The sequence below is a fragment of the Phyllostomus hastatus genome, unplaced genomic scaffold (genome assembly GCF_019186645.2).
Source record: "Phyllostomus hastatus isolate PE091 unplaced genomic scaffold, TTU_PhHast_1.1 phas_scaffold_501, whole genome shotgun sequence".
Taxonomy (NCBI): domain Eukaryota; kingdom Metazoa; phylum Chordata; class Mammalia; order Chiroptera; family Phyllostomidae; genus Phyllostomus; species Phyllostomus hastatus.
In genome coordinates, this window is record NW_025334033.1 from 2456952 (window position 1) to 2482357 (window position 25406).

The 25406-nt window shown below is 48.7% G+C and overlaps 1 protein-coding gene across 1 annotated transcript in view; it reads right to left on the bottom strand.

The window, feature by feature from the left end:
* The window catches only part of RYR3 (ryanodine receptor 3), a 504534-nt gene that overhangs the window by 85625 nt on the left and 393503 nt on the right, over window positions 1-25406 (bottom strand). Inside the window, exons 49-61 of the mRNA XM_045822230.1 lie at window positions 22997-23217; window positions 18694-18784; window positions 16850-16990; window positions 15533-15696; window positions 13354-13432; window positions 9746-9835; window positions 8606-8778; window positions 8371-8425; window positions 7143-7218; window positions 6907-7030; window positions 3766-3881; window positions 3135-3202; window positions 2074-2195 (exon numbers count right to left, since the gene is read on the bottom strand). Coding sequence (XP_045678186.1) covers window positions 2074-2195; window positions 3135-3202; window positions 3766-3881; window positions 6907-7030; window positions 7143-7218; window positions 8371-8425; window positions 8606-8778; window positions 9746-9835; window positions 13354-13432; window positions 15533-15696; window positions 16850-16990; window positions 18694-18784; window positions 22997-23217 — 1520 coding nt within the window. The remainder of the gene's footprint in view (window positions 1-2073; window positions 2196-3134; window positions 3203-3765; window positions 3882-6906; window positions 7031-7142; window positions 7219-8370; window positions 8426-8605; window positions 8779-9745; window positions 9836-13353; window positions 13433-15532; window positions 15697-16849; window positions 16991-18693; window positions 18785-22996; window positions 23218-25406) is intronic.

Consider the following 25406-nt stretch of genomic DNA (forward strand, 5'->3'; position numbering starts at 1 on the left):
TGCGTTGGTTAGTTTTCTCACCTGTAAGTAGAGAGTATCCACACTACCCTCACTTTTTAGACGTGGGGCTGATAAACTCACTTATTTCTGGTGAGATAAATGCATGCTCTCTATAAATACAAAAGAGCATTTTCCTGGCTGAAGCAGATGGTTTGGTTGCTTGATCCTAATGCTAACATGGTCCCCCTGTTGTGAGACGCGTTTTCTCAGGTGTGCCAAGGCCCAGGAAATCTCCACAGGCTCTGGCTTGTCCCCTGGGGTGCCCAGGACTTAAGTAGAAATACTGTCCTTAGAGTCCCCTCAGAGTTTGAAGGTGATAAATTAAAGGGCTCCCAGGAGAGCAAGTGTGGAAAGCCCTGCTGAAAAGCATCTGAGCTGGAAGAGGTGGGGCGAGGGCGGAGGCTGCAAACCAGCTGGGTCTGGAAATGTGCGCACCTCCACGCAGACACCACAGCCTCTGTGGCAAGCCACTGCTGGGGCTGAAAGCTATTTGCAAGGCTGATCAGCTCCAGGTTGTATTTCAGCCGTGACAAATGGTGCCTGGCTGAACAAATGTTACATTTCCATGAATTAATAATCTAAAAAAACATAGGTGAAGAAAACAGACACACCTGCCCTCTGCTGGATTATGTGAATATCTCACTTTGCCCCTCAGTTCCCCACCTTTTTGCAAAATACACTGGTGCATCCTGAAAATATTTAGGAAGTTGCTAGCCAGTAACTGATTCCAAGTGTATGTCATTTTGATAGCGTGGGCTCCTCCTTTCCTAACAAATGAGGTTAAGTAATGACCATGCAGGGAAAACGGCACGTGGTCTGCACAGACAGCACTGGGCTTTCATGTTTGTCCTAATTTACTCCCCGGGACACTTTAGGCTCTGTGGTCACCTGACTGAACCCCAGTTCCCTCCCCTGCAAAGCGGAGCTCATCATACACAGCTGTCTTAGAATTTTGAGCATGGTGGCGAGGATGCATGAGTGGGCCATGACTCTTACATATGAAAAATTAAGTCACTGCTGAGTCATATCGTGTTTAATAAGTGTTAGCTAAGTCCTCATATGAATATCTTCCCAGAGAGGGTGACACCTTATAGTTGGGCCCTCTTTAAGTATTATGTATGCAGTTCACCATCAGCAGATGCTAGGGAAGGAGCTGATAACCTGCTTTCATTACAAATCCTTAACTCTTTGCTGTGTAGTAGTTGAACCCCTTCCTTGTCATTCATATATCAAACACTGAGAGACCTGAGGCACGGTGGTATCCATCTCTTAGCACACAGGTGGCAAACACAAGGCCCGAGGGCCAAACCTTGTTTTAGCTAGTCCAGCACCTTGTTTCTACCCAGTGGCAGTGCTGAGCTCCTTGCCCCTAGTTAAGGAGTAGTTACATTTATCCGGTCCTAAAATTACATTCAGCTTTGTGAAGGCAATCATGAGGCTGATGTGGCTCCCAGTGAAAATGAGTTTGACACCCCTGTCTTAGCCTGATCAGGACGCACCCCTTTTGTTCTGATCTCTGCTGAGGAACCCAACTGTTCTGCCCAGTGACATGTAAAGGGGGTTGGTGCTTTTGATGAAAAAATTTTCCCTGTTAAGAATTTAACTTGAATTATGTTGCTCTAGATTTCAAATCTCAGATCACCTACACCAGAACTTGTAAGATCTGATTCTGTTTTTTAAGTTTTAGCCTTAAAAAGCCAGAAAAGAGTGGAATTGAAAACAGTGTTCATCTGCTTCTTTTCAATGTTGCGTGTTTGCTTTTCCTAAGCTTCAGAATTACCTTCGCCTTTTTCTAAATGTTATTTCAGCATAGAAGTTGACCGGATATACAAATTTTTCCCCAGCCCTACTGAAACCCCCAAACAGTGCACTTTTCTTGGTTGCGAGGATAATAACATATAGATAAGTATGAATAAACTTACTTTCGAGACCCAGGTAATAACCAAAACCTCTAAGCTACTGATCATCAGCATATAGTTAATTTCTCCAAAAGTATCACTTAGTCTCCAGGAATCTGGAGTTTTATGTAATTCACATCAGCACCGTGACCGTCTCTTCCCTTTGCAGACTCACCTGGCCACCATCTCTTTCTCCTTATGGGAGGCATACCCACCGCTGCTGAGGGGCTTCAGAGGGGATGACAGGAAGTAGAGGCGGTGGTTGGTGAAGTACTGGTCAACCAGCGGGAGGAGAACCTGGAAAACCCACCAGAAATGAACTTCTAGGAAGCCAGCCAAAGCCCTTCCTGTGGTTCCTCTGAAGAAGTTCATTCTCAGTGAGCAAAAAGCCTCTAAACGCTGTCCTGACATTTCCAGGAAACTCGACCCAGTGATTCTCAGTTTCGAATACATTTTCCTTTTATGCCTAGAACCAGAAGTCATGGGGACATGGGAAAGGACAGCGCCACCAACTAAGGGCCCAAAGATATACGAGTATAGGTCCAAGTCACCATTCTCAGGGGAGACCTGTGGGACACCTGCACTGAGACGCGGCCTCTGGAGCATGGCATCTCACAGGCACTCCGGAGCCTGGGCCAGCAATACTGGCCACGCCCATTCTGTCCCTGCATCACAGCGTGGCTGCCCCAGGGCCACCGTGCAATCAGTCCTCTGAGTAGGGCTGTCTGGCAGAGACTGCTCACTGGCACTCAGATTCATTCTCCCCTTCTTTCTCTTAGCAATAGAAACCCCTGGGTTTCAGCTGGGCACAGACTAGAGAACGCATTATCCAGTCTCCCTTGTAGTTAGGTGAGGTGAAAGTGACTACATTCTAGCTAATGGGATAGAACTTTAAAAAAGTAGCAGCTTTCCCTCCCCTCTCCTTTCCCCCTTTGCCACAGATGTGGTACAGGTGAGCCTGTGGGACCACATGGGCAGACACAGACCACACCTTAGGAGATGGTGGGGCATCAGAGAAGAACCTGGAACCCTGGGTGATGGCGTGGAGCAGGGCAGGCTCCCTGCCTACTCGGACTACCCCCTGCCTCGGGAATGTGCCACAGAAGAGAAATACATGTCTGTCTCATTGAAGCCGTTGGATTTCTGGATATCTTTGTTGGGTTAGCTTAACTTATACCCTGAATTGTGCAGATCCTAAGAAAAAAGGAATTTGGTAAAGTATACAGGGTCACTTACTTTGGCAAAGAATTTGATCTCCTGGTCATGGGGAGACCTTTCAGTTTTCCCACTGCTGACAAGGGCTTCTACAAGGACACAAGTAACACAAAGTTGGCCAGGTGGCCAGAGTTAAACAACAAAGACCACACAGTCCCAGCAGTTTAGAAACAGAGCAGCTGTTTGATTTTTACACAGTATCTTGTATTTTACACAGTACTTTACAATTGTTCTGGTTAGTTCTTTCTTGTGTCAGTTCTCCAAGCTGTTTCACTACCCTTTTCTCCACTTTATCTAATCACTTTTTTCCCCTTTCTCCACCTAACTGATAAGAAAGGAGCTTCAGAGAAGGTAAGTCACGTGCTCATGGTCTCAAAGCAAAACAAAAGGAAAGTTAAAGTAGGATGAGCTACATGAAAAATGACAGATGATTCAATCAAACCCAGCAGGGAAACCAAGGATGAAACCGATTTTTTTGGTGTGTGTTGGGGGAGCCCCTGGGGGTTTCCTCCCCAGAACCAAGAGCCCAAATGAATCACAAACAGCTACGGTATGAAGGCCTTGTTCCTTGATGAAGAAATATAAAATTCTGTGATATTATGAGGCACTATGAGCAGCATACATGTTTGTGACATTTTGCAACAAGACTTACCCAAGTGTGCAATAAACTCTTGAGCAGAATCAACATATTTCAGGATCTTCTTCAAAAATTTATAGGCAAACCTCTTCTCCATGGAGGAGGCATCCAGCTCCATGTCCTTCACACCTCTAGGTCGGAAACGTGTAAACCCGGGAAGCAACAGAGATGACGTTGTGACTTTGGCGTGTCAACAGTCCTACCCACGCTGACTCCGTTTCCCACACGTGACCCGGCTCATCTGACTGACTTCCCTTTGCACACGGAACCCACCTCGCTGCATGTGCATCTGTACTACAACAATGTCTGCAAAGATTTTTCAAAGAGATCTTCATCATGTAATCAACACACACTGAGCCAGGGGTAAATCAGAAAAGTGAGCAGGAACCCCTGTCCCCATGAACTTACACGCTGTAGACAGCCACAAACAACATTTGAAACAAGGTAGAAAGGATACAGAATGATAGACGTTACTAAGCTTTATGGAATAAGGAAAACTGAAGCAGGATGGCGGGGCCCAGGTGTGTCTGAAGCGGGGAGAGCAGACTGCAGTGTCAAACAGAACACTCAGTGCTGCTCTCATTAGAAGGAGGCTGTTGGAGTAAAGGCTTGAGGGAGGGAGAGGATGAGCTATGGACTCTGGGGAAAGAGCTTTGCAGGCACAGGGAGTAGAGATGCAAAGGTCCTGAGGTGGGAGCATGCACACTGCGCTGGAGGACTACGGCAGAGGCCAGTGTGGACGGCATGGGAGTGAGCAGACAGCGGGGTGCGGATGGCTAGGGGGTGGGCAGTGGAGTAAGTCATGAGGGCCCTGGGTGCCATCCTTCAAATTTTGCTTTTGCTCTGAGATGGGGGGCTATTGAAAGTTCTGCAGAGAAGAACGACATGATATGACTTACACTGTGACAGAATTACTCTAGTTATCAGGTTTGAAGTTGACTGTGGGGACAAGGGTTGAAATAGGGAGCCCAGGTAGGAGGCTCTTTCAGCAATCCTGGTGACAGCATGGAGGTGGTGAGAAGTGGTCAGATTCTAGGCATCTGAAAGGTAGAACCATCAGAACTTCCTGAAGGATTGGGCATGGGTTGGGACAAAGAGAGAAGAGCCGGGAATGAATGGGCTGTCACCGAGTGATGGGGAAGCTGAGGATGGAGCAGGGCAGAGGTGTGGGTAGCAGGAAACGGGGAGTTCTCCTTGGTGACAGGGGTCTCGCTGCCTCACCTGTACCTCCAGGCGTCCACCACACGCTCTGGCAGCTGGCACATGGCCATTAGGGCATGTTTGCTTAATTCAATGATCTTTCTCCTTTTCCCTCCTATTTTCTTGTTTTTTTTTTTAGTTATACTAAAGAAGAACTTTTCATTTCTGTGAGCTAGTTATTTCACAGCAAATCACAGTGTGCACTCATCTTGGTGCTAAGAACAGGGTTTAGATGACAGTGGGTGTCTTTCTCAAGTGCTTCCCCCGAGGCTGTCTCCCACTGTCTGACCTTTCCTACTTCACAGTACAGCACATAAGTTTTATTTTTTTCCATATGATACACAACAGAAATATCTGTATAAATTTTTATTTGAATTTCTGCTATTCAGTGTCAAAAATTCTGTAGGAAACTGAAAGAAACAGCAGCTGGCTCAGCAAACATTCCTTTTAGGAGGAATGGCTATATCAATAAAAACAGCAGCTTATTTTTCTTCCCACAAAGGACTCAGCACACAGGGCCCTACAGAGCACAGCCCACTGCGGGCATTGGCCCAGTGAAAGAAGATAGGCTCCACTTTTAAGACTCAAGCAGCCAAGACCATTCTCATGTAAAACATTCACTTAGATAATTCTGCCAAAGTCCAGATAAAACGCCTTAGGAGACCATGACTCATTCAATGCCCCCCACCGCCTGCACTTGCATCTTCCCAGGGATCAGTTTCTTCATTCAGAGACCATCTATGTCAGCAGGGCTTACTACTGTTATGGTGTAACTTAATGAAATACCACATACAACAATGAAATTAAGTGTCAAGAGAACTGTTGATTCTATGAGAACAAAGTTGCATATTTTGCAAAGACCTGTGATAGCAAATTTCCACACACATAGTTTTTGAAGTAGGTATGTGTGAGAAAACTGTAAAAGGAAGGGGACGAAATGGAAAAGAATATCTGGAAGACACTGCACGCACACAGTTTTGTGCATGCGGTAATTCTCACTGTCCTTATAAAGCCACGATGGCAAAACTTTGAGGATGCATTGTGGATGTGGTCTGTAAATCCAGTGGATAGGACAACATACAAAGGAAGGCCTTGGCCTATAGCACAAGATTTGTGAATAAATACATATTGACATGTTTTAACTTAAAATTAAATGTTTAAGATATGCATGTATAATTTGTCATAACTGCTGTTAGTGATTTTTCTTTGTTAATGGTTTTTCAATTACAGTTTACAGTATTATTTTGTATTAGTTTCAGGTGTACAGCACAGTGGTCAGACAGTCATATACTTTGCAAAGTGCTCCCCCTGATATTTTCAGTACCCGCCTGGCCCTGTGCACAGTATCACATTATTGACCACACTCCCTGAGCTGTGCTTTACATCCCCATGGCTGTTCTGTAACCGCCAATCTGTTCTTCTCAAATCCCTCACCCTTTTCACCTAGTCCCCCAACGGTCCTCCCTTCTGGCTACCTTTGGTCTGTTCTCTGTAGGTATGAGTCTGTTTCTGTTTTGTTTTGTTCACTTATATTGTGTTGTGATTGATTTTTAAAACTGATATTGACTGGTTCTGTTTATGTCAGAAAAGAGGGCTTCATCCTGCAAAATAAAACTTTTCTTTTTTCCCAAGACTCACCTGCGACTCTTGTTTTGATCCATTTTTTTAATGTTTCTTTTCTTCATTATTTTTTGGATTGTTCTTTGTTTTTAATTGTTGTTGTTGTTCAAGTACAGTTATCTCCATTTTCCTCCCACCACTCTCCCTCGCCCCGCCCACCCCCACCTCCCACCCTCAATCCTTCCCCCCTTTGGCTTTGTCCATGGGTCCTTTATACATGTTCCCTGACGACCCTTCCCCTTCTTTTCGTAGGCAGGTAATGAAGCCTATGAAGACGAAGAGGCCATACCTATAAGGGTGCCCAGCCCCATGGACGTCCCCTGGAAGACGACTTACCTAGAAACCACAATGCCATTCACTTGGAGGAATTTAAAGAGGTCCTGTGCCTTCTCTCGGTCCCTAAACTTCTCCTTGGTGGTCAGGGTGTCGTATGGCACCAAAAGAGGGTGACTGCCACCACCTGGGGTCAGTAAGGTGAGAGCTGACAACAAATTTGGCTCTTTGCAATTCCAGGGAAACACACCTGTTGCTCCCCAGCCCAGCCTCCGGGGGGTGCTGTGAACCAGGCTTACCTTTGCTCTCCAGCTCCAGCTTCTTCTTCTTGGCCCAGATGTTGTGATAGTTCTCAGCTATGACCTCCACCATTCCCTGTGTCCCCAGGGAGAGGGCCGTCAGAGACAAAGCGAGAGCAACAGGCTGCTGTCTGCCAGGCAGCTTCAGGCAGCCTGGCGGGCAAGGCTCCACCAAACGTCAACTGCGAGGCGCGCGACTGAGTGTCTGCCCTCCTTATTACTTAGTCTGTGCTTATGCACCTCATTAGTTTTATGTCTTCCTGTACACACAGAAAACAATTTCGGATTCTGCCCTTCCCTCGTAACTTATGATCCTGGCGGTTTGATGCATTTAGGAGAAGCACACGTTTCCATGTGGAAGTGCATCCTGGTGGTTCTCCATGCATCACGGGAGCTCAGCCTCTCACTCCTGACCTGAGGTTAGGGGTCTGGAAGTGGGGGTGAAGGAAAAGTCTAGAGTCCCTGAAAGTGTTTAGCTTAGCAAGCTAAAAATAGTCATGTCTTGGGGAAAACGATTGCAAAACGATTCATAAAGCAGTGACCAGGAACGGTGTACTTTGGACAGAAACCTCCTCTGAAGTGAGAAGGGCCGGTCTGATGGACTCTGCGAGGAGTAACTGGCCTTGGCTGGGGCCCCGAGTGACCACCAGTGCGAGCCGGGGGGCAGGGATGACCGGGGAGGCAGCTGAATGCTCTCTGTTTCATCTTCTCGGTTCTACCTTCTCGGTAGGACTTCCCTAAGTCCTCCAACGACTGCGTGTCTGCACCGTCGGGGAACCCGAGTGGACCCCCTGCAGGATATGCCAGTGCCCTTGTGGCCGGGCGGCCCCGCAGGGGCAGGACAGCACCCCTTAACCCAGGCGTCTTTTCACAGATTTTCTCCTAGCCGTTGTTAGTTCTGTTTTGGGTTTTGATACAGAATTTATTTGTTCTGCCTTTTAAAGAGTGATTACCCGTTCTATGGCATCCCTGGCAGACGTACAACACCCCACTTTCTCAGATAACTCGTTAATTCTGCTGAGACCTTCCCTGTGGCCGCTGCCCAAAGGGGCCCTTTTCAATTATTTATATTTTTGTGGTGATATGTTCTAGGCATTCTTTCCCTTCTCCTTGATCTTAAAAACAAAACAAAACAACAAAACAAAACACCTCCTTGGAGGGTAATACATTCTGCACTTGACGGGGTTCAGAGCGCAAGTGGCCCTGTTCCGGCGCAGTCAGCACTGACCTGGAGCTCTCGGGAGAGCGCCACGTTGGAGAGGTCCAGGGGGGCGGGGCTGTAGCTGTTGCCCTAGGAGAGCAAGGGCAGAATCACCGGGGGCTGCCCTGATTTTCCTTATTCTTCCCAGCATCCCCACACCAGCTGCCAAAGATGTATCCCAAGAGGTCCCCAGGCTTGCGGCTGGTGGTCCTGGCCTCTGGAGCCCTGGGGAGAACGTCCCCAGGCTCTTCGGGGTTTAGACTGGCCCGGCGTGGGCCTCTGTCCTACCTGGCTGGCCTGGGACATGCTCCGAAGCTTCTCATTTTCCCGTTGTTGAACAAGGGCTTCTCCTTCTTTGGTCCTCTCCACAGTCCAGCCCACAGCCAGCATGGTTTTCAGGGACTCTCTGGCTGGCCAGCGATAAATTTCCTTCTCCTGGAAGAAAATTCGAGCAGAAGAGCTTTGCAGGGCACGCCTCAGCACTCTGGCTGGCCTGTCTCCCTGTGGAGGTCGGATCCCACACTGGACGGGTGCGCATTGGTTCCTGTTTCCTCTCACCAGGTCTGATCCCCTGTGCAGCATCCCACCCGAAACACGCAATCTGTCTTTCTGATGCTTTTAAGTGTGAGACCCTACCATCTCCTGCCTCCAGAGGGAATGAACCAGATGTCACCCACAGTTTGTGGGTAACGAGGAGCAAGAACAGAGAGTGACTTTTCTAGCTTGTTCTAGAAGCTGTGTAAGAGGGACTCACCACAAGGCGTCCACACAACACTCTCCTTGGATCCTGGGAAACAGAATGTCTTAGACTGAGAATTCTCTTTAGAGCTGTGTACAATTTTATTGGTGGTCAGTGTGCACACAAAAATACATGTGCCGTCCTTCATGGGTGACACTAGACCTGAAGCTTACAAAGGACTGACCACAAGATAGGAATTCAGCGTGGGGTTGAACTGTATAGTTGTTCATTGAAAAAACCCAGGGGACCTGCCCATATTTCCTTGGGGACTCTCTTCTCTCCTTCATCTTCCATGATTGACACTTATTTCTCTTTGAATTTTCCCCAGCAATTCACCCTTCTCTCCACCTCAACAATCTAACAAAAGCCTTCCTAGTTCAGTTGCCAGCGAAGTACACATGCATTCCGGCCCAGCCTCCAAGTGCTGACCCATGCTTCCCTCTCCAAAGGGCGCTCAGAGCCTCAGAACAGACCCTGAGGCCGGGCTCTTGGAAACGTCCAGGAACAGGTGCCCAAGGGGGAGCTCCAGAGGAGTGTAGGGAGTCCTTAAAAGTTCTAAGGAACTGGAGGATGAATGTGCCCTCAACTCTGACAATCTGAGACAGCTCCCAAGGAAGGACAAGCAGGGCGGCCACTCAGTGTTACCTGAGGCCCGTCCCTTACCTTCTCTGTTAATGTCTTGAAAGGCCTTATCAGCGGATGGGTCTTCACGTTTTCGTCCAGGGAAATTCCGTATTTCCATCCATTCTGACTCTGCAGAAATGTTCTCAGTTCAAATATCTTTGGCACCCAAAGGGCCCTGCTATGTGACCCAAATCCTAGCTTCTATTTTCACCAGACAAATGGCATAATGGAATGTGACAGAGCTCGGAAATTGCCCTCTCCCCCACACGTCTAACTGATCCATTAAGGGTGTCAGGCTTCCTGCCCCCGGGTTTCGAACTCTGCTCCTTCCTTTCTTCTCGTTTTAGTTGCTGTCCCCTCCAGTTACTCGCCTGTGTTTCAGGCTCGCTGCAGAAAGAAGGATGTTTCCAAAGACCAGAGAACAGTGCTTCTCAGGTCAGTGTGTTACGTTTACAGGCGAGGACTGAAGTCAAGGCTAAAGGTACACGAGGGTAGGACCTCCAACCACTGCTTTCCTTGTTTGCCAACTGCACAGCAAAACTGTGGCAATGCATGTTTCCTAGAGTCATAGCAGTTTATGAATTTCAAGAGTCATTCAACAAACATTGCTTGAATGTCTACTAGTGTAGGTGTTCGACTCTGTCCCAGGCGTTGTGGACACAGAGATAAGAGTCCCTGATTCCCACAAATAACCTCACAACTCAAAGATTCTCCCTGGGTGATCGAATTGAAGCCCAGAGTCCATAAGAGGACTAATCACAAAGCAGTATGTCCAGCCCAGACCTCCCTCCTAATTTCCAAACCTCTTTAAGCTCTGCTTCGATATTTCCAAGGGTACCTCTGGCATGCCTGACACAGATTGTGCATTGTATACTCCATTTTCTACACCACTGAGAGTTGATATTTATAAAATCACCCTGATCAGGGCACTCCACTGCTTTGAAAGTGTCTGATTTCCAGCTGCCATCATGGTGAAATGCAAACTCTTCCTGGCCTCTAGAGCCACAGCGAGGGCCTGGCCGCCCTGTCTGGACGCGTCTCCCCACTCTCCCCCTGCTGCCCTCCCCACTCTGTGGACCTGCCACAGTGCTCTATGGGCCCCTAGAGCCACCACACTCCCCCTCGCCTCCCTGGATCTGCACCTGCTTCCCCCATCCCCAATCACCTATGGCAGATGTCGCCAGCTGGAGGAAGCGCCCCTGGTCCCCACTGTTGGACTAGGGGCTGCCCCTGGTGCTTTAGCCCTGTGCTCATACCTGCCATAGCAGTGAACGCCTGTGCCAACGACCTGTGCCACCGTGGCTGGTCTATTCTCTTCCTACCACAGGACTGTAGAGTTCTTTTATTTCTGATTAATTTAAAACATTTTTCAATTGTGGTTTACCTTCAGCATTATTGTGCATTGGTTTCAGGTGTTCAGCACAGTGATTAGACAATCATAGACTTTAGCGTTCCTGCTGATATTTCCAGCACACACCTGGCAGCATACACAGCCATCACAACATCACCGACTACATTCCCCGCGCTGCATGTTACATGCCGGAGACTGCTCTGTAATCGCCGATCCGCACTTCTCAGTCCCTTCACCCCTTTTGCCCAGTCCCCACTCTGGCTCCCCTCTGGCGATCACCAGCCTGGTCTCTGTTAGGGTCTTGAGGACAGGGACGATATTCTTTTTCTTGTTAGATAACTGATGCCCACCTGGCCATGGGGAGCCAGCACGTTTCCTCACAAACATGAAGCGCACAGTGCAGTGGAAGAGAGAGAGGAACCAAACACCGCGCCAGCAAACGTGCAGTTGACAACTGGTACAAACATACAAGTGTTGTAAATAGTACTGCGTAAGCTGCTATAAAGGCACCATGATGGAAAAGAGCAAGGCGCCAAGAGGACCCACAGCTGAAAGTCTGGGCAAGAGGCATCCGAGGAAATCACACCTGAACGGGTATTTGAGGGATGAATTGATGAGCAGCGTGTGTGCATGTCAGAGTGCAGATAGGCACCTGGCTCAGAAGTGGGGGGTTGGGGGGTCTCAGGCACCTGTAGTGTGTGTGTGTCGGGGGAGGGGAGGTGGGAGAAGAAGGGGATGCAGCTGGAGGGCAGAGGGTGAAGCGAGAGATGAGGCTAGAGATGGTAGCAGAGGCCAGGTTAGGCAGTGCCTGTCAGGCCACACTAAAGATTTTGACCTTTGTATTAAAAATAGTTAGAAGCTCTTAAGGAACTTTAATGAGGAGAAGGGGCTGTAATGGAGAACGGCGGTAGGCTAGGACCAAGTGCACACACTGAAACCATCGCCTGCCTGCAGTGTGAAGAACAGGCAGGAGGAAATGCTCATGGGCAGACTGCTGAGATAATCGCAATCCTCTGGGCCAAAGAGGTCGATAGCCTGAACTGAAGCCACGGGGGTTGGGATAGGGAGAGTCTCTTGATCCCAGAGAGACTAAGGAGGTAAACCCACATGGCTTAGTGATGGACTGGCCATTGCTATGGGTGGACTGGGTGCTGTTTTTCCCTGTTTCACAGGCTGGCCACACAGCATATGTAAAGAGTGCTGAGAAAATAACAAGCTCTTGAGTGGGGTCCGGCCGACTGCAGTCCTGGGGCCAACTCCAGTTGACCGTCTGTTTTATGAACACAGTTTCACTGGCACACAGGCACACACGCTCATTTACACATTGTCTGTGGCTGCTTTGTGCCCTAACTGCAGAGAGGAGTAGCTGCAGTGCAGACTGGCCACAAAGTCTACTCTCTGGTCCTTTACAGGAACATTTTGCCAAGCCCTGCTCTTGAACGGTGAGGTTTCAGCCCAGTCTACAGTTACGATGATTGCTGTGATCGCTGGCTCCCGTGGAAGCAGAGCTGAGCCTGGGCCAGTGCAGGGGCTCAGCCAGGGGCACATGTGTGCCCTCTCCAGGGAGCACCACACGCAGCCGCCACACGCAGGCGGTCCCTGTGGCCTTGCTGTGGCCTCAGTCCACGGTTCCATCTGAAGCTGCAGCTGAGCTCTGGCCTCAACCTTTAACTGGCTGCGCATAGGAACCCTGGGTGTCTTTGGCACATTCCTTCCACTCTGCCTGCCAGCATTAAAGGGCTGACAGAGCAATTAAACTTATTAGGCAGCCTGACCTCATGTGCTGAGGAATTTTAAACACCAGATGGACAGGCTTATTAATAGGAAGTGTCTGGGACTCCTACCGCTGCCTGCCATAGGGAGAGGTGTGCCATCCTTCTCTAGAATAAAATCCAGTTTCCTGGCAAAACGCAAGGTTAAGGCTTTCAATTTCATTTTCCATTTTCCAGAGAGAAAAACATTTTAAAGGAAAAGTGTAATAAAAGCCTCCCACCTTACATTAAGCGTTTGCATCAGACACATACAAGTAGGTGCTTGGGTGCAAGCTCCAGGAAATGCAATCTTGAGAAAAGACTAAAGACTAACAGAATCGATCATTTGCTGGAGAAATACAAAAAGCAGCAGCTCCGACTGCTGCTGATTACGTCTCCGACCTGCTCTGACCCCACTTGGAAATAATGAACGCTCTCAGGCAGAGTCTGTTGCTTGGACAGACCAGGCAGATTTCCAGGACGGACCCTGCAGTGTTCTTGGGCTGGTTTCCCCTGACGACCGACAGCTGGAGGATAATGCCCACCTTTTCACAGGCCCATTTGTCATGTGAGTGCTCAGCATACTTGGTGACGATGTACTCCAATTTTTCAGGCAAGGAGAAACTGAAATGAGAAGGGGGAAAAAAAGGAAAAAACAAATTACAACCTCCCCAAGCACCTCAGCCAGATGTGCCGAAAAGAAGTCCAGAACCAACAATCAGCCATCCGTTTGGCTGGTGGTGGAAACAATCAGAGCTGAGACAGAACCACCACCAGCCGAGACGGAGACGTTGGATATGATCCACTGGGTAGCCCGGAGCTGGAGCTAGACACCACACACAGGGAGCCTCCTGAGTGTACCTACGGCGCTGCATGGCCCCGCGGCCACAGGAGGCTCTGCCCTGTCGGTGGCCTCCCTCCAGCTGCTCTGAGTTCTCTTGGCCCCCGAACCACTTGGCCCCCGAACCGCTTGGCCCCCGAACCGCTTGGCCTCCTGGGTCAAACCCATCTAGGCTACACAGTGAGAATCCCTCCATTTGAAGACACCGGCCTGTCGCCCCGGGGCTGCGCTCTGGGAATGGCAGGAATGGGAAGCTAGAGGACCAACTGTTACAAAAATCGTGGTTGTCTACTTTTTTGGGTTCAGCAACTCACACTTAAATACTAGAAATTTGGAAGTGTAGCAGTCTGACAGCTTGGGTCCCTTCTGCTGGTCACAGCGCATCCCTTTTCCTTTAGGAACAAATCTTGCACTGCCCACGGTCAGGTGTGAACTGTCTGAGAAGGGGCCCCTGTCCCGGCCGCTCAGACTCCCTTTTCCAGGAATGAGGGTCTTGAGTCAGGTGAGACCAGGGTAGCAAACCTTTCAAGGGGATTCACCCAATGGGGACCCCTGAAGGCTGTCCGTCTGGCTACTGTGTCTTGGTTTCTGACCTTACTGAGGCCAGGCTAGTCAGCCTTTCATTAGGTTTTGATAACGACCCCCCATCCTTGCAATAAGGTCCTTTTCTGCCCAAGTTAGTGAGAGTTTGTCTCTATGACTCACATTACTTGCAGAACCAGACTGGTATCAAGGTGTAGGTGAGGAAATGAGAACTCTCAAGTTAACATGGAACCGCTTATTCGCACCCAATTCCTAGAGTATGAAGTTGTCTCATAACGTTTATAAAAGCATCCACATGATCGCACCATTTGGCATCCTTCAGCACACTCATATTTTCAGAGGGTGGAGGTGTCTGAAGCAAATGCCTGCCTTCTCTTGGGCCCCTGACCTCTTCCTCAGAGTAGGTTCAATTCTGTTTCTCACCATCCACTCAGTTCAAGGCTCGGTCTGATGGACTGTGTACCTAACCTCCCAAAGATGAATTTCACACATTATCAAAGCTGGCAGCCCCAGGACAGGGTTCAGGCCATTTGAGAGCTATTGCCACAAAACCCAAGTCCAAGGGGCTCGTCTAGGATGTCTTACCTCCCTGCTCATGCTGAGGAAGTCTTGGAGCTCTTCTTCTACCAGGCCCCTGGAGGTAAGGACGGCACGCCCCCCACACATAATCATAGCTGAGGCAGAACCGCCACCAGCCACAATCGGGTGTATGTTTTGTCCGTGGCCTAACCACCTCCAGTGAGAGGCGCTGGGGAATCGGAGGGAGAGGCCGAAGGTGCTGTGGTAGGGTTATTCTGGAGCGTCAGTGCCCCTTGGCACGGCCGAGAGCGGGGCCTGTCTCCCAGGCAGGGGCCCTGTGCTGCTCTGTCATCACGCACCCCGAGGCCTCGTCGGGGCCCTGCTGTGCGTTATCTGTGGGGTCGTCATGACGAAAGGAGCTACTGAAGTGGTACAGGCCTACCTCCCAAAGAGTGAAGATTTTGTCAAAAAACTCATTAATAACTTAATTGGCTCATTTGTCAGGGTGGTTTCTGGCAATGCCTCAGATGACATTTCTTTGTGGAGAACACCCACCTCTTATCATAAATAAAGTAAACCCACCCTCTAAAACAAAAGCCTGGAAATATTACAACACAGTATATACCCAGGTATGGAGGCATGGATCCTTCAGGAATTGAGGGCAAACCCCAGTGCCTGGTGTGACTTGTGGTGTCTAGAGAAAGGACAGCAGTGCTGGCTGGAGGGAAGGAAGGGACTCTCACTGTCTCGCTGCCTTCGGAGAGAGAACACCGGGCACGGGGCCAAAGGCAGAACCAGCACAGAGGTGGTTCTGGACTCACTTCAGGGTGCTGATAGGCTTGGGGTCGAAGTTGCCATCTGCATCCACCGAGAGCTGTTTCTCCAGCGTGGCCGAGATCCTGGTGTCTAAGTAGTCTGGCGGCAAGGCCCCGGCTATGGCGCTGAGACAGGGCAGGGCCATCCGGAAGAGGTCTGGGTCGTACTTCTGTGGGAAAAACCGAAGACCGTGTCAGTGCAGGAGTGGGAACCGCGGCCTCCAGGCAGAACCAAGGCGTTCACTCGTCCCCGGTGACCAACACGGCAGCACGGCAGCCCTCTGACACATTCTGGAGGAAACCGAGGGGTCCTTGAGAAACGTTAAATCACGGTTTACAATAATATCTCTGAAACAGTTAATTTCAGGACTAGCTAAGGGTTAAAGAGGTCCCCGCTGGGCCGGAAATGTCTATGAACTCGCCTGCCGTAGAGGCTCGCGGCAGCGGCGCAGCCTGTGACTGCACAGGGCGCAGGAAACGGGGCCAGGCTCCTCCGCAGCTGACACGGCCCCATGTTGACCTCACGGCAGCCTGTTCAAGAGCACGTCCATTCTTCCCTGAACCCAGCCAGGAAGGCATTTCAGCCAAAAACGTGGGGTTAGGGGCAGCTTTTGGTCTGCTTTTAGAAACCACAGGAATAAAGGTGTGAAGACAATGTACGTGCAGGTGAACATGCTACATATACACATGTTCCGGACTTCTGTAAGAAAACCAGACCTATTCACGGTCTGCCTTTAGAGCTGAGGACCTCAAAAATCTACGTAAGCTGGGTCAGGGGAGGTGGAGGCCAGTCCGAGTGTTGGAGGTGTATTCCAATCAGACGGTGCAGGAAGGCTCTGGCTTCCGAGGCCCCCAGTTCTCCCTCAGCCTCCTCAAACGGGTGGCCAGGAAGAACCTTCCCCCTGCGGCTTCAAGTCTCCTGGAAATCCCACGCCCTGACCTCAGGGCAGACGTGCCGATGTCTCCTCTAGGCTGGAACCTGGTGAAGACCAGCTGACAGGGCCACACAATGCTGGGGCCACGGAATGGCGGTGGGGTCCGTCCTCATACTGAAACCAGGAAACCTTTTTGTAATTTACTCTGGTGGTCTCTCTCCCCTGTGTGAGCTCTGCGTGTCTGACCACTCACCAGTTGCTCCCTGGTGAGACGAGGATTAGAGTAGTTCCCATTTCAGGGAGTGGTGGTGAGGAGGAATGGATAGAGCATGCTTGCGAAGTGCAGCCCCTAGCCCACGGTCAAGGCTGAACAGAGGTCAGCCGTTGCAATGTGTAGCAGCCTGGGCCCCGGAGGGCCTCCCTGTCTCTCTGGAAGTATTGCCCTCACCTTGTGGGACAGGGAGTCGAAGATCCCCCAGAAGAGCTTCTCTGTCAGGTGCAGCTCTTCCTCCACAGCGAGGCCGTAGCTCCCCCACCCCGAAGGCAGACAGTAGTACTTCCAGCACTGCTCGTAGTGATTCGTCAGAAGCTGGAAGGTCGGCAACAGGATCGCACGGTGTGGGGCAGGGGGGAGGGGATCCACAGGCATCACCGACAAGCAGGGGAAAAGAAAAGAGCAAGTGGCCATCAGGAGAGCCAAACCAACATTTGCAACAGATGAGTTATCTACAGAGGCCCTCAGACACCACCGGAAATGGTCTGCTTCATGCCTGATGAGCTCCAGCCTGAACTGAGTCTGTCTAAATAATTCTCGTGCCTCCTAATGTGCCCTTAGACCTCACTGAAAAATGGATAACTATTTCTACTCCAAATGAGAAAATTCTGCTTTCTGAAAGTAGTCTCTGTGTGTTGTTTCAGCCAGTCAGGGGTAGGAAGAATTTCTTCTGAGATCTTTGCTTATAAATCTGGAAGATGCTGGGTGACACTGATATGGGGACAGGGTGGTGGGAGGCACCTTGTGGGTCCGAAGATTTTCTCTAGGTGGATTAGTGCCCAGGGCTTCCTTCCCTTCTTTCCCCCTTCCCACGGCCCAGCTGTGTTACAGTAGTTCCACATATGGCCAGCAGAGGGCAGAAGTACACTGCCAATGTTCCCCATCCTCCAAGAAAAATCCCTGAACTAAGAGGTAAAAGTGAGTGCATTGAGGGCTATTCAAGATGCCTGTTTGGGAGCCAGAATCCAGCTGACAGCACAGGCCTGCAGAGGAAGCAGTGTTAAGCTGAACTGTGAGAACCGTGGTTCTCAGCTGTGGTACTTTTTGAGATTAGAACTGGAGAGTTAGGGTTAGAGAGCTGAGTGAGTCCATGGAGGGAGGTAGAACCTGACAACAAGCTGTTCTCTGCCTGGTGTGGAGAAAGGACTGAACTAAAGGCTCCTGAGAATTCTGTTTATCCCAGTAAAAATGCTTCTTGAAACCTTTGCTTGGACTATTTCTGAAAAGAAGGAAAAATTCTGTTAAAATCACTAGGCAGAATTTTTGACTGTGGCTGACACTTTTGAATGTGCTAATATTGCAGGTGGCACAAAGGTAAAAGATGAAAAAACTGCCCTCTTGTGTGCAGGTGTGGGGGCTGATTCTGGTGCCCCTCCCCAGGCCAAGATGCTCACAGTGCTAGTGATGAAATGTTTGTACTTTATGAGAAAACCAGAAAGGAGAAAACAAGAGAGACAGGGAGAGGAGGAGAGGGGGGAGAGGGAGAGAGGGAGAGGGGGAGAGGGGGGAGGGGGGGAGAGGGAGGGGGAGGGGAGAGGGGAGGGGGAGGGGGGAGAGAGAGCTTCCTTTTCATTAGTAAAGAAGAAAAGAGGATCTGTTACAAAAAAAAAGTAAAATTACAAAACAGTCTGGAAGAGAGAAGGAACACTTAAGTTTTTGTACATGAATAACAACAGGCTTTCAAAGCGTTTTGAGACTGAACCCATTCTGAAAGGCTAATTAGGGCAGGAAAGCCCAAATCCAGGTCCCCTGACTAACCTCCGCTAAGTGACGGGCAGTTTGTGGACCCCATCGCAGAATGCTGGGGCAGGGCATGAACCTGGAAGGTCCACTCCCCTTCACCCCAACACACTCAAGAAAGGGTTCATTTTGTGGGTTGCATCTTGTTGGCACTCAACTTAAAGGAGCAGAGCCCATGAAGGATGCATTTTGCTCCCCAAATTGTGAAGACATCACAGTTTGCAAGGCAAGCGTCCTGTGCCACGCATGAGCTGCGTTCAGAAGCGAGAGAGGCTCACCTTCAGGGGCATTGTGCAGTGCTCGTTGAGCTGGGGCACGTCGAACACCAGGCGCCGCAGGAGCTGCTGCAGCATGGAAGGCCTCAGGTGACTGCGGGTTGCAGTGAGAAAAACAGAAGGGCAGGATGAAAAAAAAAAAGAGAAAATAATAAAGAAAGAATAAAAGAAACACTCAGCAATAACCATCTATTAGGGCTAAGCCTCAAAACAATGAGCTCCTAAAACACAAGATCTTGGGGAGAGCACAGCTGAGGACGAAACACTGTAAGAACTGAGCGTAGTTAAAATGCAGGAAGAGGGACATGCAGCGAATAAACTGAGGTGTCCGAGGTTACATTCCAGTTGCCACTCGACAAGACGTTCTGGAGTCTACACAAAGTGTAGCTACTGATTAAGTGCGAAGAATGTAACAGAAAGAAGGGGCTTTTATTATTATTATTTTAGATATATAATTGACTACATTTTATTCACTTTTACTTTTTATTCTTGTTTACTCTATTCCAGTTGTCCCAATTTCCCCCTTTGCTCTCCTCTGCCCAGCACCCCCACTCCCACCCCCACAGTCAATCCCCAATCTGCTGTTGTCCAAGTCCATGGGTCATTCAGACCTTTAACTAATCCCTTCCCCTTCTTCCCACCATTCCGTGCCTCCTCCCTTTCCTTTGGCAGTGCTCAGTCTTCTAAGGACCGCAAGTCACCTTGAACTCCAAACAAGCAGAAGCTATCTGAGGCCACCTACTGGTATTATCTGAAGGGAATTTTAAGGCCCCCTGAGTTACTGTGTGATCTTTGAAATTCTCATTACTGGGATTATTTCTTTGGGTTAAGGCTCCATCCTCAAAAACACTCCTTTAAAGGGCAAATGCACTAACTAATTAGAGAATAATTTATCCAAGTATTAAAGAGTTCACAGCTGTGGTATTTATTGTCTCTCTCAATGAGACAAAGGAGAGATAAGCAATACTGATTTAGCCTTTATGTTTAGATTGCCAAACTTTTAAATCTCTTTCTTAGATTAAAAAAGTTCTTTTTCAGTTATAGTTGACATGCAATATTATAGTAGTTTTAGGTGTATAACGCAGTGATCAGACATTTATGTAAGTTATGAAATGACCCCTGAAGTCTAGTAACCACCTGACCCAGTGATGCTACTGCCCGCATTTCCTGTGCTGTGCTTCATGTCCCGAGCCTCTCTGCCACTGTGGATCTGTGCTTCTTGACCCCTTCCCCTTTTTTTCCCAGCCCCCCCACCGCCAACCCACCCCCTGCTCTGACAATTACCCGTTCTCTGTATCTATGAGTCTGTTTCTGTTTTGTTTGTCCATTTATTTTGTTTTTTAGATTCTACATGTACGTGAAATCATGTGGTATTTGTCTTTCTCTGTTCAGCCTACTTCACTTAGCATAGTGCCCTCCAGGTCCCTCCAGCTTGTCACACATTTGATGGCCAAACTCTTTAAAAGCCTGGAGGAACCTCTGGATCTTCTGCAGAGAAAAGTGCGTGCACACGGTCCACACGGTCTGGCATGGAAGTTCAGTTCATGGACCCGTGAACCCCTCCTGCGGATGCCCAAGGAGCCGTGGAGGCCAAGTTGATAACTTTGATGGCCAAGTGTCGAATGCCAGGAAGGAAAGCCTCGGACGCACCCACAGGGAGGAGGGTGGACGCAAACAGAGACGGACAACACGACCCGACTGCTCCACTACAGTCCCTACAGCTGCCCGTGGGACACGAAGCCCTGCAGGGAGAAGGGTCGGCGGAAACCTGCCCGTAGTAAACGGCCTCGCTGCCGACTCCTGCACTTACTGTGTAAAGTTCCTCAACTTCTCACACTGCTGTTTAGCTCACTGGTCGAATCACCGGAGATGGACTAACTTGAATACAATCAAGGCATGAAAATAAATCTCTTTAATTCCTGACTTATTAAAAATAAATAATGACGTAACTAGGTGAATACCAATTTGTCCGCTGTACCTGGAGCTCGTATGGACCGAGAGGAGGGGCGTGGAAGCTCCTCGGAGTATAGTAGCAGGGCTGTTCGTTAAATTTAGTTTGATGTAAAATTCTAACTCCCCCCAGGTCTGGTTCTCTAAGAGCACTGGCAGCTCTCATCAGTCCCACCGACACGCCTTTGATGCTGGGAGAGAGCTCCTGGGGGCAGACAGGGCTCCTCCGCGGGACTGAGCTCGAATCCAGCAAAAGGCAGAACAAGGTCTGTGGCGGCTGCGGGTGCCAGCTACAGACTCGACAGCGACAGCATTTCTGTGTGTGTGACCTCGCCCTTCGTTCCCCTGCGGCCGTGGAGGAGAAAAGCAGAGACCCATCCACACAAGTAACGGGCTGTCGCTCTTCCTTTCGCAGCAGCAGAGCGGATACCTGGGGCCCTGTTGGTTCCTAGACGCCCGTGAGTGCTTCTACCCTGCCCTCTCTCTTTCAGGACCAAACATTCTAATGAGCTTGATTCTCTGCCAGTTATAGCGGTCTTGCAATGAATGAAATAGCGTCCCAGGACAGGCCCTGATTTTGGTGGGGGACCTCAGAGAGAAGCCCCTTTTATGGGGCCCTGGTGGAGGCCCCTGCGCCCCGCCCTCTGCCCTTTCCTCCAAACCCAGGCAAACAGCACTGGACAGCGACACAGCCTGTCCCCTGACACAGTCTGTCCCCGAAGGCCTGGGGTGGCCAAAATGTTTCTTTGTTTTTGTTTTTGTTTTTTTTTTCAGCATGATGGCTCTAGTTTTGCTTAGTTTTCTTTAACTTCATTCCAAACAATTTTGTTAGAATGTATTGTGACAGCTGTCATATCAGTATGGATTAAAAAACCTTATCAAAATTGTTGAATTTTTGTGTAGCCACTTAAATATCGAAGATGGAAGATAATACACATTTTTAGCATATGATGCTTTATTATTTCAAGAAAGGTAAAAACACAACTGAAACACAAAAATGATTTGTACAGTGTATGAAGGTGGTTGACTGAATGTATCAGAAGTGTTTTGCAAAGAAACTTTTGCAAAGTGTCATGCTGGAGGTTTCTCACTGGGATGCTCCACAGTCAGGTAGACCCGTTGAAGTTGACCCGTTGATCAAATCAACACATTAATGAGGACAATCAATGTTATACCTCCTGGGACATAGCCGACATACTCAGACTATCCAAATCAATACAGTTATTGGTGAAAATGAAAAATGTGTCATTTACTTCAGAGAAAAAACTGAACAGACTCTTTGGCCAACCCAAAAATTGAAGTCTGTAGGCATTAGAAGAGAGAAAGACAGCAGATGCAGCTCCATTTTTAATGAAGTGCTATAAATGTAAGGGTCATGATTATATTTGAAATACAAGTGTGAGATTGTCTTTTAGTTTGATGTTCTAAAGCAACAATCAACTGTTTTTCCCCTAGGTGGCCCTAGCCCCTCAGTACAGAGTCAGTCACCTTGTGTGGCTGGGAAACAGCTTCTTCACCAAGAGCCATGACCAGACCTGCTGTGTGCCGGTCCTGTCTCCGGGACAACTGGCAGCAGAGCTTCTCCACCTGGGCTGCGTTATGGAATCACCTGGCAGCTTCAAAGGCTCGAGTTTTCTTCCCCAGAGGCTGGATTTGGGGGCAGAGGTATGACCTGGGCCTTGAGGCATGAATCTGGTATTTCCCCAGGTGATTCTCATGTGCAGCTAAGGTGGAAAACACGCTTAAAGCAGGAGCCCTGGTCCTGCATCAGCAGCTGCAGGAAGAGCCCTTCTTTCTCTGACCCTACCTGATCTGACATAGTTTCCTGAGGAGCCAAGGCTCATGGGGTGACTTCAGCTCTGTCCTTGGAGGCTCTGGTACCCATTTGCAGTGGTGAAAACTATTGCCCTGCTTTCCCCACTGGCACTGGAGATGCCTTCTCCTTGCTCCCAGTCTCTGAGGTCGAGAAGAAGGTTGCTTTGATTCAAAGTCATAAAGGCTGGCCTCTGTGCAAAAGGCCCATTCATTTAGAGGGGAAATCCTGCTTCCAGCTCTGTCTTAGGGACTAAAACAGTAGTTCTTTGGAATACTACAGGCCTGAAAGACAGTTTCATCTCCTGGTCCCCCAACCCTGAGGGCTAGAGGCTGAGCTGCACCGCCACCCTCCTCCACAAGGATCAGAAAGAGCCTGGGACAAAGGGCATCCTCAGAGGAGATGTCTGGGGGAGGGCTGGTGTACGGCACAGGCTGGAAGCTTCCTCAGACTGGATGCGCTGGTTTTTAGATTGATTACACGATTAAATGCAGCTGCCATGGATGCATACACACAGGAGAAAAACAGGGTCGGGGTACTTACTTGCAAATAGCAAGCAAACATTCTTCTATGGTGTCCCTCTGAGCTTTGGTGAGGGAACGTCCCTTGGAAAGCCTGTATATTGTCTGGAGTGTAGAATCGATCAGAGAGGTGTAGTGTTCTGTTCCAGCAAAGAGAGGGGCACATCTTGTGAGGAGCGGGAGCACAGCAGAACATATGTACCGATTCAGTGCCAGCGCAGCCTCCGTGGTGCTCAGGGAAACCTAGGGAAGGGCACAGGGAGACTGGTCAAGCTCCCCTGGAAAGAGAGCAAAGCTCACCCCACGAACTGAGCGCCCACCAAGCCGGGCAGGGAAGCTCACACATATCAGTGCTTCACGGGAACAAAGTAACAACTTTGTACCTTCTCAGCAGACTGATTGTTCTTTTGCATTTTAAATGAGAAAAAAATCTTGTTTTAAAAAATAAACAAGTGAAAAGCAAAGATTGGCTGGTCCTAACTCATTCTAAATGATCCACAAACATCCACTCTCCTCAGAGATTTCTAAACTGTTAAAATCACGTGATGGCCAGTCTAATCCAATCTCCTTGATGTCTGCAAAGCTCAACTGCATTATCTTTCCTGTTGCAGCTCTTTTCTCTCATCTTAGGGAAACTCACACGTTGTTCTCTTGTGGTTCTGGAATTAGTGAGTAAAGGCCAAGCCAGCTCTCATTTCGCTGGTTTTGCAGAGAGTGGAGGAATTCTGAGCCCCATCATTTAATTTATGAGCATCGTGAACAATTCACAATCTAATAAGTGATATGAGGGCAGATCTCATTTTACATGGGAGCAACTGTCCAAGAAATAGAAATGCAGGCCCTTCTCTACACCTGCTGTGATTCTCACTCCCCACGTGCTCTCCGGTGTATTTAGACAGGCCAGATTCAAGGGAGGCCCGCTTAGTGACACTAAATTTAGCTAAAGCATTTGATTTATGATTGAATCTTTATCTGAGGATACATTTATTGATGTTTTAGAGAGAGAGGAATGGAGAGAGAGAGAGAGAGAGGGAAATATTGATGTAAGAGAGAATCATCGATCAGTTGCCTCCTGTATGTTCCCTACCCAGGGACCAAACATACAATCTAGGTATTTGCCCTGATTGGGGTTCGAACCCACAACCTTTTGGTATATGGGATGATGCTCCAACTAACTGAGCCACCCAGCCAGGGTAGCCACAGCATATTTAACTATCATCTCTGAAAACTGCAAAACTTTAAAAGAAACCTTGCGATTCACAGAGATGAAATATTATCATCATTTTCTGTGATCATCACAATAATTATATCTGTAAGTTACAATCTGATAAACTGTTTTCTTTGAACTGTACACATTCCTGGGTGTTCCTCTTAATTATCAAAACCTTGTTTTCTAGGAGTTTGAGTTATTGTACTGAATCCTTCACATTTATCACTTTAACAGAGTAATTAAAATGAAGAAGGACCTAGCTTCTATTACAGTGGCTTAAAAGTTTTCAGACAAGAATGCATGAAAATGTGTGTGCTGAGAAACTGAATATAAAACTGCTTTTGTAGACGGTGCTAAGACAAGCATGTGGCTCGGACACCAAATGCTAGAACAGCATTTGCTATTTATTTCATGTATAAAAAATTGAATGCTTTGATCAGTAACCTTGGGAATATCCCACAAGTTAAAAAATCATTAGGTTTTAAACCAAGGAATTTATTGAAAAGCTGAAAACAAGCTGTGGGAGCATTGTTTTAATTATCCAAAAGGATCACCCTAACACCTTCATGGATATACCTGTTGGGGGCCGCCCTGCGTGGTCTCAGGAAGCTGTAACCCCCAGTGACTTAGGCTGAGTGAAAGACCTCTGGACCAGGAGCCGCTGAAGGACACAAAAGTTATTTCCCTGGCTTGAACGGCAGTCAATGACGGGTAACAATTCTCTTGGATAGAGAATGAACCTAAGACAGACGAGTTCACGAAGGAATGACAGGGACTCACGGGGCTGTGGAAATGAAGGGGTGATCAGACATCAACCCCTGCCCCCTTTGGCTTTGTCAAAGCCTGAGTCTTTGCTCTTGGATGTGAGAAATCCAAGTCTCCTAGCTGCCTTTGTCTCCTGAGACCTGCAGGGGCAAAACAGCCCAGACCAGAAATGGCGGGCCCCCGGGGTAATCAGGCCTGGAACATAGAATATGCAAGATCCTGTGAGATCTGTTTGCTGGAGGATGTTATTATCTTGGAATTTAAAAGCACAGACAGGAAACCAAAACTAGCTCTTTAAGCAATATGTTAAAAACCCCAAAACTTGCCCAGCTTCTCAGCAGGAGTGCTGCCCCCACCTTTGTAAGTTGTTTACATCTTTTGATCTTTTCTGCCAAACTGTGAATCCACAAACTAAGTCTGTTTTCTCAATAAAAAGCTGCTTGGGTATGGGCACAAG